This window comes from Erythranthe guttata, chromosome 13 (assembly GCF_056151865.1).
Source record: "Erythranthe guttata isolate IM_541 chromosome 13, IM_541, whole genome shotgun sequence".
In the NCBI taxonomy this organism is placed as follows: domain Eukaryota; kingdom Viridiplantae; phylum Streptophyta; class Magnoliopsida; order Lamiales; family Phrymaceae; genus Erythranthe; species Erythranthe guttata.
The window spans coordinates 15,834,734-15,851,910 of NC_142545.1; the positions used below are offsets into that span (position 1 = coordinate 15,834,734).

Consider the following 17,177-nt stretch of genomic DNA (forward strand, 5'->3'; position numbering starts at 1 on the left):
AATTTAATTCTAAAATTTAACGACACTGAATGTAATTAAATTAAATATAATTAAACCAGTGGAATGGCATTACAAATCAAAATTAAAAAATTGACATGTATTTACTAAAAAAATCATCCTGTATTTATCATTTCAATTAACATAAATATAATATTTTTGTATAAAAAAAAAAAGAAAATTTATTTAAAAATAAATAATAAAAGGAATTAGAAGGAAGAAGACAGCAGACTTTCGAAGAAGAGGACGAAGTGCTCCCCCATTCGATAGCAAAAGCGAAAAAGAAAGAAACAAAAACGCCCATGAAATTGAATTTTCCCCCAATTTGTCTTCGAATCATCTCTTCACTTTCTCTCCCCACTCTCTCTCTCTCTCTCTCACTACAGTCATTCCTGTCGCCTTCAATCGCGACTTTCTCACCTCTCTCTCTCCTCTTCTCTCTCTCTCTCTAACTTTTTTATATATATAAATTAGGGTTTTTGGTCATTTGGTTCCTCTTTTCTAAATGAATGACACTACCAACAACACCAATTCTAATCAACCCACACAACCACCATCACCACCACCAGGTCCAGTAGCTACTGGTGCTGCTAAGGAATCCGAGGAGGAATCCTCTTCTCCTCGATCTTCTCATTCCCCCGACGAGAAACCGGAATCTGCTGCTGCGGTGGAAGAGGACGACGAGGTGATGACGGAGAAGGAATCTGCAGCTGCGGTTTCGAATATTCCCACTGACGATCCGTTGGATGAGGACTCTGGCAATCCAGCTACTGTTTTCTGCATCAAGCTTAAGCAGCCTAAGTCTAATTTGCTCTATAAAATGAGTGTTCCCGAGCTATGCCGCACTTTTAGGTATGTTTTTCTAGGTTAATTTTACGAAATGTCTGTGTGGATATATTGAGATTGTTGATTTTGTAATGAGTCCTAGCTTCATTGAGGTTTTTAGTGGAATTCTGTCAAATTTGAGTGTTAAGCAAGTTTTAAAATGGCCTGTAACATTCAGTTGATTATTTTGGTTATTATTATTATTATTAATTTTTTTATTTTACTCTAGTGCGTGTCTGAAATGTTACTGTTCTGTGTTACTGATGCTTGTATTACTTAGTAGTTTCTTAAGTTTTTCATATTTAGACGTTTCTCTTGGTTCTTACAGTGCCGTTGCTTGGTGTGGGAAGTTGAATATCATAGCTTGTGCATCAGAAACATGTGCGAGGATCCCAAGGTTTGTACCTTAAATCACAGGTCCACACATCTTAATCTATTGTAGTTTCATTTGTTGAAATTCTTGAGCTATAATGGTAGAGATCACTTGGTTATTGTATTTAGCCTTATATTGTGAAACCTAAACGTCTGTTCACAAGTGATGGCTGAACTTCTACGAATTTGGGAACTATGCACAGAAACAGGTTATATAGAAGTTTAAGAGTATTAAGATGATGAGTTTGTTTGTTGCTGAATGCTTGTCTTTCTGCGATCCACATTTCTTCGTAGTTGTCACACTTTTTTGGCAATCTTTCACGTTAGTGGTTGGTGTAATTTTTTTATTGATCATACCACCACAATACATCACATGATGGCCATTAGAAGCATCTATCCACAATATTTTTTCGTTCCAGGATATTATGGGTCGAACTTGTTCAATGTCCGATATGCTGTCCGCTCATAGATGATTCTGATTCACAATGTTCACTGTTAAATATGTTTGTAAACATACAGGGTCGGAAACCGTGTCGCTTTTTGTTCTGTTCTATCTGTAAAACATATGATTAACATATACATTTATGTATCTTTGTAGTTCATCTACCATCCCTCCATTTTGGATCCCCATACATTTGGTCATACCAGAGCGACCAACTGAATGTACAGTTTTCAATGTTATAGCAGGTATGATCTGTAACTACATTGGTGTGAATATTCGTTTAGTTGAATTTGTTGGGCATTGTTCATCTTTACATTAGTTGAATGTGTGAGATCGTATATGTCATGTTATTTGGTATTGGGTGCTTCCCTATTATGTGATGTTTCAATTGGCTGTACCTCTTGGAATTTGATGTTTTGATAGATTCTCCTCGCGATTCCGTTCAATTCATGGAGTGGTCCCCTACTTCATGTCCCCGTGCATTACTTATAGCTAATTTCCATGGACGGACAACCATTTGGACTCAGCCTTCCCAGGTATGCTTGTTCCATTGAATTGAACACTTGTGAAAAAAACAGCGCCCTCTGTTTCAGTTGTAGGGCTTGATTTAAAATGCCATTGACTTTGCTTGAAACAGACATCATCTCCTTCTTCTTATTGCGTTTGTTTTGGTATGATCATTCAGGGACCAGCAAATCTTGTGAAAGAGGCTAGTTGCTGGCAGCTGGAATATGAATGGCGCCAGGATATCGCAGTTGCTACAAAATGGCTGTCGGGAGTTTCTCCGGTATGTAGTTTTATGATCATTAAGGTTGTTAAAAGAAAACATGTTCCTAATTTAGTATTAGCTTTATGCTGACTTGGTTTGCCATAAAATTAGTATAGGTGGCTCTCAGCTAGATCCAGTGGTTCCACAAAATCTACATTTGAGGAGAAATTTCTTTCGCAGCAACCACATGCTCCAGGTTAACAGTTTTTTCTTTGTACTTTTATCAGTCGATAGCTTTCTTTGTGAGCAGTGATGATTCTCTTGGATTTAAACTTTATGTGACGATAAAGTTGTTTATTTTCGAAAACGTCATGTTTGTCATTTGTCATGGGCACAATCCTTTTAGATGGATGTGACTGTCTATGCATTATATATCATCTAAGTTTCAGTCAAGCAGTGTATCTCATGTTAAATCCTTTCCTCGGTGAGGATTTATTCGTAATCAATCTCTGATTTGCTGAAAAAAGTAAGGAACTAGGTGGGCCGACCAATGCAACCCAACCTCCAAACCTATACCCAGAAAATACAATTGAAATAAAGAAAGATTGGAAAACAAGCATTTGATAGAAACCTTGATTTAGTTTTTTTAGTTTTCTGAGGTAGATATCTTCTGGAGTTGGAGAACTATAATTCTTATTTATTGCGTTAGGAAAATAAACTTTAGCTCGTAGTAAGACCTTAGTATATCCTATTTTACATTTCTTGCTTCATATGCACTGCACTCTGTAGTGTGAAGCATGTTATTTGACTCTGGTATCTTTCTTGCGCTAATAAAGTGAAGTCAGCAATTGAGGATCACTGATGTCAGTTTTACTAACTGCTGTATTCCATTATCCAAGTGCAATTAGTCATGATCTAATATTCATTTATCAGTTATCAGTTCTACTGGCCACTTGGCCCACTTCTGAAATTACCTCTGAGCAAATGTTCATTGTATCTGGTGACAGCTGGTTGGCCAAATTTTCTTTGTGTTTGCTCTGTTTTCTCTTCGGGATCAGTTCAGCTCCATTGGTCTCAATGGCCACCTAGTCAGAGTGATGCAACATCCAAGTGGTTTTGCACTAGTAAAGGGCTTCTGGGAGCTGGGCCTAGTGGAATAATGGCTGCTGATGCTATTGTCACTGATTATGGAGCCATGCATGTGGCTGGTGTGCCCATTGTTAACCCATCAACTGTTGTCGTTTGGGAAGTTACACCTGGCCCCGGTAATGGTTTTCAGTCCACCCCAAAGGCAATTGTGAATAATGGAGTTCCACCATCGCTTAACCCTCCTTCCTGGGATGGTTTTGCCCCGTTAGCTGCATATCTGTTTAGCTGGCAGGAGTATTTGTTATTAGAAGCAAAACAAGGGGGGAAGCAGACAGAACAGGATTACAGTGACAAGGTAGCACTTCATTGTTCTCCAGTTTCAAATTTTTCTGCATATGTGAGTCCTGAGACTGCAGCTCAGTCAGCGGCTACCACAACTTGGGGTTCTGGTGTTACTGCAGTTGCCTTTGATCCGACACGTGGTGGTTCCGTGATCTCTGTTGTGATTGTTGAAGGTATCGTCTTTTATACTGATGTCTATCCTTTTCAACTTTACATTTCTGCTTAAATTCTCATAATTTGTGGCTCAATCATTTAGCATTAGTCTATGCACCAGAAAAAGAAAGTAAATTATTGCATTTAGTATTGTAGAATTCTTGATCCACACATACGTTATAGATTACGACTTGCTCATTCTTTTATATCTTCCATTTTACTAGAATTTTTTTTGAAGTCGTAGAAGAGGTCAGGTGTCGGAGAGGTCTCTATTTTAGGGAAAATTAAAGGAAAACCACAACAACTACTTTTTGTACATATTATTCTTGCCGTGTTAGTCGTCCCTTTTGGCCTCCCGTATTTGCTTTGACACTTCGTGCAAAAAATCGAGTCCTTCAAGTTTCTACCTAAATCAATTCTTGTTTCTCCGTTTATGCAGGGCAATACATGTCCCCTTATGATCCTGATGAGGGTCCTTCAATCACGGGCTGGAGAGTTCAACGCTGGGAATCATCTGTTGAGGATGTTGTGATCCATCAGATATTTGGAAACCCTAGTTCTAACTTCGGTGGCCAGGCACCAACACAAACAGTTTGGGTGAGTAAAGTGATTAAATGCATTCCAGCAGCCAGTGAGTTTAGAAGTCCTGGAGCAGCAGTAGTTCCACCAATTTGTGATGGGGAAAGTACTCCTGCATATGGTGTTGAGACTGCAAAGAGGGTCAGTTTTGATCCGTTTGATCTGCCTTTTGATGTTAGAACTCTTGCTCGAATTGTGTATTCTGCTCATGGCGGTGAGATTGCTGTTTCTTTTCTACGAGGCGGTGTTCATATTTTCTCTGGTGCAAACTTCGGAGCAGTTGATAGCTACCAGATTAATGTTGGTTCTGCAATCGCTGCCCCTGCTTTCTCTTCTACTAGTTGTTGTTCAGCTTCTGTTTGGAACGATTCTAGCAAGGATTGTACTATGTTAAAAATTATTCGGGTTCTCCCTCCTGTTTCTAGCAGTCAAGCAAAAGCTAATTCTGCAACTTGGGAGCGGGCTATTGCTGAAAGGTACAATTGATGAATAGGTTTAAGGTCACATTTTGAAATTGACTAGATGTGATTTACTCTAACCTATTCCGAGAGTATCTAGATTATAACAGCTCTAGATACCATTAATTTATTTTAAGCCTGTATAATACTTCTGAGCTGTATAGTTGCCTTATTGTGGCAGATTTTGGTGGAGTCTCTTGGTGGGAATTGACTGGTGGGATGCTGTTGGCTGTACACAGAGTGCTGCGGAGGATGGCATTGGTAAGAACTACAACTTTGTCCTTGAGTTGGAAAATATTTTCTGCCGAGTTCAGCGTATCTTGTATGTCTATTTACTGGAATAAAATCATTCTCACGTCCTTTGCCCCCCTGCGTCACATTGGCCTTAAACTTTGGCATGGGGGACTGCAGGGAAAAAGAATAGGTCTGTGTGCTTGTCTTGAACATATTACGTTTAGTTAGTTTTCTGGGGAAGAAACTAATAGAGCAATATTAACTGCATCTCTTAATAAAGCAAACGTTGTATAAACAGTTCAGATTTTTTATGACCTCATTTAGTTGATTATGATGGTCAATCCACTCTGAGAATCATTGTAATTTTTCTCGTGCTGGTGTTGGTTGAAAATATGAACTAAAAGTGCACATGGGTCGTCATTTTAAGAAATATGTCATTGTATTATGGTATTTGCACCCTGCTGATTCCATAAAATTCTATATCCCAGTTTCGCTCAACAGTGTTATCGCCGTGTTGGATGCTGATTTCCACTCGCTCCCCTCCACTCAGCACAGACAGCAGTATGGACCTGTGAGTCAGTTAATTCTATGTACATTTTTTCGATTTCTAGTTCGAATTATACGATAGAATGGTCTTAGCGTAATTATTGTTTAACATAACTTATGAAACATGGTTTTGTTTAAATTTTCATTACATTTGTGTGGACAATGCACAGAGTTTGGATAGAATAAAATGTAGGCTGCTAGAAGGTACGGCCGCTCAAGAGGTTAGGGCTATGGTCCTGGACATGCAAGCAAGGCTGTTGCTGGACATGCTTGGTAAAGGAATTGAATCAGCTCTGATAAATCCTTCAGCTTTGGTGCAAGAACCTTGGCAAGCATCTGGCGAGACATTATCTGGTATCGACCCTGAATCAATGGCTGTTGAACCAGCGCTTGTTTTTAGCATCCAGGTTTACTATTTAGCATGCCTTGCTATGTTTTCCTCTACTTCTTCTGGTCTTCCTGCAACACTCTTCTTTAAAATCATATACAATAGTGTTCATTATGATCGGCATCTCTTCTCTGTGATAATTTCAGGCCTATGTTGATGCAGTCCTTGATCTAGCATCACACTTCATTACTCGTTTGCGACGTTATGCAAGTTTCTGTCGTACACTGGCAAGCCATGCTGCTACAGCTGGCACAGGTGGAAGCCGTAATTTGGTTACAAGCCCCACACAGACTGCCTCTGCTACTGCTACTACTACAACTCCAGGTGAGTAGATAATGTAGTTCCACATGGTGAAATGTAAGAAGCTAGTTTGGATAAAAAAATTAGTGTCAAAATGGAGTGGATTTTCATTTTTCTGCTATGATCTTCCTAATCATTACACAACCTTGTGTTTTTCTCATTTTGATCGATGGATGTTGAACTGACTTTATCTTCAGGAACCCAAAATGGAACTGCGAGCTCTACAGGTAGTACTCAGATGCAAGCCTGGGTACAAGGAGCTATTGCCAAGATTAGTAGTACAACGGATGGTGTTCCCAGTTCAGCTCCAAATCCGATAAGTGGCCCGTCGACCTTTATGCCAATAAGTATCAATACAGGAACCTTTCCAGGAACTCCAGCTGTTAGGCTTATAGGAGACTGCCATTTCCTCCATCGGTTATGTCAGCTCTTGCTATTTTGTTTTTTCTTCCGACGAACACAACTACCCCGCTTTATTGGAGCTGCTCAAAGACATGCTGATCCATCAGTCCAAAAGCCTGGTGTGCCAGGCAAATCAGATGAAACCAACTCAGTAACTACAAAACCGTCATCAACTTTAACCAGATCAGAGGAAACACAAGTTCCAAGAATTGGACCGGCCGGAAATGGTGCAAAAGGGCCTGAAGAAGGTCCACCTGGCCGGTCAAGATTTGGTTCCGGAAATGCTGGTCAAGGATATACGTTTGAGGAGGTAAATAGATAACAACAAATGATTTCACGAGAGATGGATATATATATATATATATAGGTTCCGGTTTTATTAACTGAGCTGGACGTAGTTTTGAGGAAAAAAAGGAATAATGAAAACAAAAGGGTGACCCTTTATATATGGCACTTCGAATTAGAACATATGAAATGCTTTCAAACATGCAACACAAGAATCCATTCAAGTAATGTTAATTTTCCCGTGGCGTTTAAATTAGATCGCACATAAAGTAACTTTTTTCTACATCGAACTTGGATATTGTAATTCCCATGTTTCATTGGGGAGATTTATTATCATCAAAACTCTTCATGTTCTTTGATAATTTAGGGCCGTTTGGACTTCCGTGCAGGTGAAGGTCCTCTTCCTTATACTTATGGATCTTTGTCGGAGGACAGCTGGTTTGGCACGTCCACTACCTGTTTCCCAGGTTGGCAGCAGCAATATCCAGGTCCGCCTTCACTACATTGATGGAAACTATACTGTTCTACCAGAGGTTGTAGAAGCATCACTTGGCCCTCATATGCAGGTACCTTGTTTTTTGAATGTTGTACAAAGTTCATGAACAGTTCTTTTATGTAATTCCGTACTAAGAAATTCTATCGGCATTCTTATTCCTTCTGCTTATTTGCTTTCGGCAGAATATGCCTCGGCCTAGAGGTGCAGATGCTGCAGGTCTGCTTCTACGGGAGCTGGAACTCCATCCTCCATCCGAAGAATGGCATAAGAGGAATATGTTTGGCGGACCTTGGTCCGATTCGGACGATACTAGTCTTTCAGACGAGGGTACTAAATTTAGCAGCTCGATGGATTTGGTCGTCCCAGGTTCGTCTGAAAACGGTGATGTTTATAATGGAACCCACACCTTGTGGCCTAGAAAGCGTAGGGTGTCTGAACGAGATGCTGCTTTCGGATTGAACACTTCGGTGGGCCTCGGAGCATATTATGGTATCATGGGTTCCCGAAGAGATGTTGTAACATCTGTCTGGAGAACAGGGCTTGAAGGAGTGTGGTACAAGGTGGGTGCTTTATTTTTGTTCTTACTTCACCTGTTCCTCTCTGGTATTTTCTAATTTGTACTTTAATATTCTTCCGATTTATTTTTTTGTTTGTTTTGCAGTGCATAAGATGCTTGAGGCAGACATCTGCTTTTGCTTCACGTGGCGATAGCAGCAGTCCAAACCAGAACGAGAAAGAGATATGGTGGATAAGCCGATGGGCATATGGATGCCCCATGTGCGGAGGAACATGGGTTCGAGTTGTCTGAAATTATCATGTGCCTATATATATATATATATATATACTATTCGTCGTTTCCACAACATAATATGCATGCATAGCTCGTTCATTAATTTCTAAGTCCTCCGTTTGCATATAAATTTTCTTGTATATATAACTAATCGCCTTGCTCATTAAAAACTGTCAAGAACATAGTCCTCTCACTCTTGCTGTCTTTTGTCCTGCGCTCGTAGTTTGACATTTAGAACGATGTCTAATGTTACCAGGAAAATGTAGTATAGTCGATAGAGTATACCTAGATCATTTGTATAAACTGAAGTTTTGGATAGTTGAATTACGGTGGGATATCTATTCCTGTTTTGTCAGTAAATTCTTAACCTGTCTTGATTCATTAACCTTGACTTGTGGATTAAATTTGAAGGTGTTTGTAGGGACTTGGCTAACAAACTCAAGAAAATGAACAAATCTTACAACTATTATATGTAATAAAAAAAAACCCAAAGTAAAAAAGAAATCTTGAATGCTAATCCAAAGGAAATATTTCTGATTAGTTGATATTCACATGTAGCCACAGTAATACCGCGGTTACATTTACAGGAACCCTCGAAACTAACCATTTCGAAAAAAAATCCAAATCCCCTCGAATATTAAAATTTACATGCCGAGGGGCGACAACTAACGAAACCAAAACAATGCCAATAACAAATCATCAACCAGAGGCATATCAGCAAACAAAAAAAAAAAACAAAAAAAAAATCAGAAAAAACGAATTAAAAGATCGTTAACGTTAACGAAACACCACAAGGCCGGGCGTTTCAGCCCCAAGTTGCCCAGTTAGCAGCACTCCCGACACGAGGCATGCTGTTGGTCTTAGAATAAGCATCAACTGCAAAATATGCTCCACACATTGTCCCTTCACTATCAATTCTTGGCATTGCTTTCATCTTATGCATTGGATGCTCAAAGCTTATTAATCCTCTATCACTGTGGTACATGCACCCTGTCCAACAAAAAAAAAAAAAAAGGAATTAGATTCTCGAAAATCGGATTTCTATAATTTTTTTAAAAAAAATGCCATTTTGGAATGAAGAAATTAAGTGAACATACCAGGTGGGAATGGAGCAAATGATTTCCTACAGCTTGCTTTAACGAGGGCAACATTGTCCGATATCATAACAGAGCCATCTGCCGCCACACCCCAGAACAGATTCACCGATTTATCAGCACCCTGCCACAACAAATTAAATAAATAAATAAATCAATGAAACATTATAGAAATTAATTCATAATATCATCATAAATGAAATGAAATAATCAAGAGAATTTTCTTGGTGATGTAATTCTGCAAAAAACTTACAAGGGCAGCAAAGACAATTCCATACTTGTGATCATAGATCACAAACCCGAAAGCTCCGTCGAGCTCTTTAAGCACTTGATGGGCCGGAATCGGGCTCCGGTCACGAAGTGTCCGGTAAGCTTCGATCACAAACATGGCCTCATTCCCACCCTTTGACAGCCCATATTGTTTGTTGAGGTTGCACAGGTTGTTCAAATTTCCCAAGAATGTGCAGTACACGTCATCCACACCACAGAACAACCTTAAATAAAATAAACCATAGTATTCTGTCAAATTAACTGCACACAAATCATCATTATTAAAATAAAAAATAAATCAAGAAATTGTTATACAATTGACACTACTAGTGTGTGTAAATGTGTGTGTAAATGTGAGGGTTAACCTAGGTTGAGAGGTGGGTGGGGCGTAGGCCAAGATAGCCTTGTCAACAAATCCAAGAGAGAAGCCATTGTTTGGATTTGCAGACAAGAATTCCTTGAGAGTTTCCTCAGAAGGTTTGGACCTGTCGGATGCCAGCTGGATTGAAGCTGGGCTGTGCAATTCTTTTGGTGGATTCACCAAACCGTTCTTGAATATAGCCAACATTCTTGATTTTTCTTTGATTCTTTCTCTTGTGAGAGAAAAATAAAAATCTTTAAATAGATTGAAAATGGGGAAATGTACGAATGGATAAGAGATGTTTGGAGTTTGGAGGTTGGGTATTTATTGGTATCTGTAGGAGAGCCAAAGTAGGTGGCGGTATTATCCAATACAATTTTCCTTTTTTTTTTTTTTTGTTTTATTTTATTTATTATAATAGTAAAAGATCAAATCTTTTTGGGGGGTTTTAACTTCAAAATAATATCTTCTTTAAAGGTGTGTGTGTGTGTAATCAAGATTAGATATGTGTTACTTAATACGAGGATTAAGGAGTAAGGGAGGCTTATCCATAAGTCTGACGTGGTATTGACACTTATCCTACTCAGCAGAATCTCCTATTGTCGGTTCAATTCAGATCCCGTTTCTAATCTGGTGGATCCGGGTGGTAGTCGGGTCAACGGCGTATTGTGCTTGGTTCAGTGGGCCTGCTTCATTGGATGATTGGCCCAGCCACTTAACATTTTTTATTCTTTAATGGGCTTTTCTGGATGGATCTCCATTTTTTTTTTATTATTTACTCAACCCATTATTATTATTATTATCATTATTATTTATTATTAGTAATTAACACCTCATAGTCCCTAAATTCCCAATCATTCCTTTGAAATAATCCACCGTGAATTAATAATAATAATTACGAATATTGTGATTACAGGCAGATAACAACAGAAAAGGAATTTATTTATCAAAAAAAAAAAAAGGTCAACTCTTGAATTTTATTAATTATTCGAGTTAACTGCAAAAACTACCCCTGTGTAATCTCGAAATAGCAAAAACCCCCCTGTGATAAATAAACTAGCAAAAACCTCCCCTGTGAAATTATTTAAATAGCAAAAACCCCCTTATGAAACTATTTAAGGGTTGACTTGATATAAAAAGACACAAAAGCCCCTGGAGTCTTGCAATTAATAAATTCTTATATTTTATAAATATTTTAATTATTTTATTTAAAAAATAATCAATTTAGTTGTTTACTATTTTTTTTATTTCTAAACAAACAAATTAAAAAGAATAAATATACATATAATATGTATATATATAAATACATTTTGAGGGACAATTTTGTCATTTCAGGTCTAAAAAATCAGCTAGGGGGGATTCTGCCTTTGACTAAATTTCACAGGGGGGTTTTTGCTAGTTTATTTATCACAGGGGGGTTTCCGCTATTTCGAGATAACACAGGGGTAGTATTTGCAGTTTACTCTTAATTATTCATTAGTATAGCCCGGCCATTTCCAAGCTGACAGAAAATGTTAATTTAATAATTTTTTGTTATTTTTTATCTTTTGTGAAAAAAATGTTAACAGTCTCGTTTTGAATGCTAAGATAAGATTAAATAATTTAAATTATTTTATCAGATCCCAAGACATGCAGTAAAAATGCTGCCTAAATATTTATGGGTCGACCTATCAAATTAATGTCAATAACGAAACGAGACATTAATTGTTTGGGGGTTTAGGTATTTGTCATCCGTGCACCTTCGACATTGCTCATTCCGACAGCGGTTTTCGACATCGATGGTACATTTTTTTGAATGGTTCATGTCCATGAATTCCAAACCAACAGCGTGTCCACGAATTATACTTGATGCCCTTTTTCTTAATGGTGGTTTAATTAGCAACATGTTATATTTCAGTATTTTATCATTAACAAACTCAACTTGTCAACTAATTTATATGCAACAATTAGCTAGCTAGGCCAACTCTTTGATTATTATTATTAGTACTCATTAGTCTTGAAATATCAAATTCGAGAGAGAGAGAGAGAGTAATATGAAGTTTTGTTGCTTTCATATATTTGCTTTCACTTGTCAAATTACATCGAGAAGAACTTCGATAAATTAATATTCGATAAATTAATAACCTCATTTAAATACTAATTCTTATAATCCCTACTCCGTAAAAATGCATTAGCTCGATAATTTAATATTTCGCTAAATCAATAATTTTTTGTCAATTTTAATCGTATTAATTAAAAAATGTTTAACTGTATTGTGGCTATATATTCATAATTCATTTGCCCCTCTCACTTGTTGGTACAAATTTGACCATTTTCGGGCATATTCGTAAAACTATACCATGGTATATATATTCCACGTCAACATCCAAAATTAAATTAAATTGATAAAATTGGACCACACAAATTTTTTTCCTAACTACTGAAAATATGTTCTACTCATATTTATTTAAAAAGAGGTTTAATACCTTCATAAAGAGTAATTAATTTATCATTTTTTTTCGATAATTTTTAATCTAATAAACACATTCTCAGTATTAAATTGGTCACATCAAAAAAGTCATAGTCAGGTAATTAGACTTAAATTCATTTCATTGAATTAGTTTTTAATCTCATTCAAAACTTGTTATTAAAATTGCCTTAACTCCAATACTTCTATAACTCCAAATTCTATAAAATAAAATGATATAAAAATACTACTAATTAATTAATTAATTAATTAATTAATTAATTAATTAATTAATTAATTAATTAATAGCAAACATAGTTTTATTTAATGGTAGGTTGTTCTACACCTATCCAATGGACGAGACATGGTTTTCATAAATCACGATGCCTCCAACTCTAAAATTAAGAACTTCAAATTACAAACTTAAATATTATTATATTTAATACATACAAATATACAATAGAATTTAATTAAAAAAATTGTGAAGTTAGTAATGCAAGGATGTAGGTAATCAAACAGGCTTATTGAACTAATGACAATTTAACATCTTACAGTTGGGTTCTAGGCCAACTTGTTAATTGTAAAATATGCTAGAGTTATTTCAAAATTGAAAATTCATACCAAATAGTGTAAATACTAAATAGCACTTAGCCTCTGTGGTTACATATTTTTGTAGATGAATCCTTTATAATTTTAATATTAGCACATAATTCCTTGTGTATGATGAATAGCTCTTTTTAGTTTTTCCATCAATTTTAACCGTAAGTGTCAAACGTCAAAGTATTTTTTGTGCAGATAGCCCTCTTGTGCTTTTATTTTCTTCTATTTCATTTTTGCAGATGACCCATTTGAAATTTGACGTAAGCGATTAAGTTTGACGGAAAAACTAACGGAAGATACCCCATAAATCAAAAGGGGTTGTGTGCTGATATTACGAGTACATGAAGGTCATCTGCAATAACTTGTAACCACGAGGGATTAAGTGCTAATTACCCTACTAAATATTATTATCAATTTGTCCAAACAAGCCCTCCAACTTGATTTGATCAAATTTGACCAAAAACCCAACGTGTCACCTCTCAAGTAACTGCACGGGTTTTTTACCTACCACTCACCTAATTAAACCACTTTTTTAGCTTATAAATACCTTTTTTACAATATAACCACATCAAATAAATTTAAGCAAATTAATTATTAAATTAGATTTAAAAACTATTTATTAAAAAAAGAAAGAAAAAAAAAAGGTACCAGCAATTTACGCGCATATATATAATATCTTCCTCTACGCATTGATTAGTACTTCCCTCGCTCTCGCCGTCAGGAATTCCGATCACAATTTCCGATCACCGTTGCATGGCAGTGAAATTTCTGAATGAAGAGGTTTCGGAGCTGTGCTTAGGGAAGCCGAAGGTGGCGTGGGTGGCGGCCACCGCCACAATTTCCGACGCCTTGACGGCGTTGAGGAAGTCCGGAGACACACACATCAGCGTCTGGGCGTGCGGCGGCGGCGGCGGCAATGGCGGTTGCGCGTGCGTCGGGAAATTTTGCATGGCGGATGTGATCCTCTTCCTCTGCCGGGAGGAGAATTCCGCCGATCCTTTCAAGGCGTTTGAATCTCCTGTTTCCGATATTTTACCCAAAGGATCCGCCATTGTCAGGCATATTGAATCCAATTACAGGTTCGTTGACCTAATTTTCATTCCGCTTATTAGAACTGCAAATTTTCTTCTCTGAATTGAAATTTCATCATTTTTTGGGGTTTTAATTTGTTGAAAACGAAGCTTTTCCCTTAATTAATCCACTAAATTTGTTTCTGCGAAGTTATGTTTTGCCCTTTTTTGGGGAAAAAAATTGATGCAGATACAGAACGTTGATCTTTCCATATAGTTTCTATTTAATTAATCAAAAGAAATTTGACTTTTCAGAAACAAAATGATACGAATTATTATTTAATATATTATTTAATTATTAGTTTAGTTAATAGTTAATTATTAATTATATAAAATAGTATATTTAGCATATATATTTATATTTATATAGCCGTCTGTTTAGTAATTAGGAGATTATTAAGTATTTAATTAGTATAGGTAATTATCTTTTCTAGTTAGATTAGGATTCTAAGGTTTTATTATCTTTAAATAGTCGTATTATGCTAGGGTTTTATTATGAAGAGAAATAATAAAGAAGAGTTTTCTTACGATTAGTAAAGAAATCTTATGATACTCGAGAGATCGCATCAATTGGTATCAGAGCGAAGTTGCGATTAACACCAACACTTCGTTAGCAAAGCAGCGATTATATCAAAGCTAAGCTGGAGCAAAGTTGAGATTACATCAACACTTTGCGAAATTATGCCGTCCGAGAGAAAACGTTTAGAGCGATTGGAAAAATCCGTGGAGGAGATACGGATCGGTCTCCAAAAATTGCTCGAACAAAGTCAAGGACGACGCCATCACAAAAGCCGAAGGGACCGCCGCCCATCACCGCCAACGCCACCGCCGCCGTTGCCGAGCCTATCGCCAGAGGGAGAGGACGAGGACGACGATGATTTTTTCGAAGAGCCCCAATTTTTTGTGAGTTCTCCGAAAGAAGAAGAATCGGATTCAACTGAGATAAAGTGGGACGACGAGCCGAAAGAAGAATTATCGGATTCACTTGAGGTAATTTGGGACGTAGACGAGGAATTAACAAAGGAGGAGAACGAAGAGTTACGATGGATATTGGGAGATTTCCATGATGTTCAAAACAAAGAAGACGAAGGAGTATTGACGATTTTCAAGGAGATTAAGAAATCTAACAATGCTATTGAGAAGATTGATGTATCACTAAAAGTGTCAAATATTTCCTCGATGATGTTTAATGAATTGTTTGACCATAACAAACAATACGTTAAAGAGTCAACGATGGTGGAGACATGTGATGAAGTAGTCGATCAATTGATTGAGATTCGTGTTCTCAGCATCCTACATGAGAACAAATTATTTTTGAAGAAATTTGATGGCATCAAGCATAGATGGAAGCGCAAAAAAGAGAGAGCTGCAAATATTCGAACCTTGAGGGCAAGGTTCATTTCAAGAGGGGTGGTTTGATACGAATTATTATTTAATATATTATTTAATTATTAGTTTAGTTAATAGTTAATTATTAATTATATAAAATAGTATATTTAGCATATATATTTATATTTATATAGCCGTCTGTTTAGTAATTAGGAGATTATTAAGTATTTAATTAGTATAGGTAATTATCTTTTCTAGTTAGATTAGGATTCTAAGGTTTTATTATCTTTAAATAGTCGTATTGTGCTAGGGTTTTATTATGAAGAGAAATAATAAAGAAGAGTTTTCTTACGATTAGTAAAGAAATCTTATGATACTCGAGAGATCGCATCACAAAATAAAATCAAACAGAAACCATAGTTGCAGATATTTTGTTAGATTTTAAGCTATTAAATGCAGTTTTCTTCATCAGTCTTAACTCAATCTGCTCTATTTTTTTTTTCTTCTTAGTTTGGTGGAAGCGATAGACTACATACTCGATGGCACCCAAAACCTAGTAATCCCGATTCAGAACCACAACCCAAGAAAGAAGTTCCTCAACAATGCTCGCCACGTCAGCCACGAATACTGTTGGCTAACGCAGGAAAACGTGATACGATTCCTTCTAAACTCCGTAGGAGTATTCTCTCCAATCCCCACTTTCACAATCGAATCCCTCAACGTCATCGACAATGACATCATGACTATACTTTACAGCAAGCCCGCAATCTCCGCTCTGGCACACTTAAACCGAGCCCTCACCGAACAAACCTCCGTCGCAATCGTAGACGAACACAACAGGTTGATAGGTGAAATCTCGCCTTTAACCCTAGCATGCTGCGACGAAACTGCTGCAGCGGCGATCAAGACTTTATCAGCCGTTGATCTCATGACTTACATGGACTGTGGTGGCCCACAGGAGGATTTGGCCCAGTTGGTCAAGACGAGGCTCGAGGAGAGGAATTTGGGGGCCATGGTGGAAATGATGGATGAGTTTTTTCAGTTTTCGATGCCTTTGAATTCTTCTGCTTCTTCTTCTTCTTCGTCTTGCAGCTGTTCTTCGGATGATGAGTCTGTGTCCGTGTCATCTGGTAGGAACTGGTGGTGGTCGAGTAGGGGCAGCAGCAGCGGCGGGCGGCACTTTCCGGCTAGGAGGTCGAAGGCGATTGTGTGCAATCGTGGGAGTTCGTTGGTGGCGGTGATGGTGCAGGCCCTGGCGCACCGTGTTACTTGTGTGTGGGTTGTGGAAAAAGACGGTACCTTGGTTGGGGCTGTTACTTTTGCAGGGATACTTAATGTTTTCCGCAGTGCTACTGCGGAGAGGCATAATAATAATAATAATAACAACAACAATAATAGTAGAACCAGAGATTGATAAATTCATTTTTGTTCTTTATACTTTTATCACATGTTTTGTATCTGGAAACTAAATTTTTGAGGCTATTCTTGATTTACCTTTTAATCAGGTTGATCAATGATAAATAATCATAACATGAATTCTTGATTTACATGTTTTTTCCTTGTTCAAGTCCATTTCAGAACAAATGATTCATAAGATAAT

General features: G+C 37.2%; 3 protein-coding genes across 4 annotated transcripts; 2 read left to right on the forward strand and 1 right to left on the reverse strand.

Moving 5' to 3' along the window:
- The first annotated feature begins 226 nt into the window (after positions 1-226).
- Positions 227-8,767, forward strand: SFR6 (sensitive to freezing 6). 2 transcript variants are annotated; one of them, XM_012993331.2, is made up of 16 exons: positions 227-849; positions 1,151-1,219; positions 1,793-1,881; positions 2,060-2,172; positions 2,322-2,423; positions 2,517-2,601; positions 3,353-3,949; positions 4,369-4,984; positions 5,148-5,227; positions 5,689-5,771; positions 5,917-6,153; positions 6,281-6,458; positions 6,632-7,146; positions 7,511-7,687; positions 7,800-8,177; positions 8,279-8,767. In XM_012993331.2, the coding sequence occupies exons 1-16, from the start codon at positions 503-505 to the stop codon at positions 8,423-8,425; spliced, it is 3,813 nt and encodes a 1,270-aa protein (XP_012848785.2). In that variant the 5' UTR covers positions 227-502; the 3' UTR covers positions 8,426-8,767. The 2 variants fall into 2 exon arrangements, with proteins under 2 accessions (XP_012848785.2, XP_088668378.1); XM_088812252.1 differs by having other exon boundaries at positions 296-849; positions 2,522-2,601.
- Positions 8,768-8,921: 154 nt separating this feature from the next.
- Positions 8,922-10,506, reverse strand: LOC105968691 (stem-specific protein TSJT1). Its single transcript, XM_012993334.2, has 4 exons — positions 10,137-10,506; positions 9,755-9,995; positions 9,505-9,625; positions 8,922-9,397 (listed from the first exon to the last, which is right to left on the reverse strand). Exons 1-4 carry the CDS (start codon positions 10,337-10,339, stop codon positions 9,213-9,215), a joined length of 750 nt encoding a protein of 249 aa, XP_012848788.2. The 5' UTR covers positions 10,340-10,506; the 3' UTR covers positions 8,922-9,212.
- A 3,260-nt stretch (positions 10,507-13,766) lies between these two features.
- Positions 13,767-17,124, forward strand: LOC105968923 (CBS domain-containing protein CBSX5). The gene is made up of 2 exons (XM_012993622.2): positions 13,767-14,257; positions 16,088-17,124. Exons 1-2 carry the CDS (start codon positions 13,932-13,934, stop codon positions 16,989-16,991), a joined length of 1,230 nt encoding a protein of 409 aa, XP_012849076.2. The 5' UTR covers positions 13,767-13,931; the 3' UTR covers positions 16,992-17,124.
- Positions 17,125-17,177: the final 53 nt, after the last annotated feature.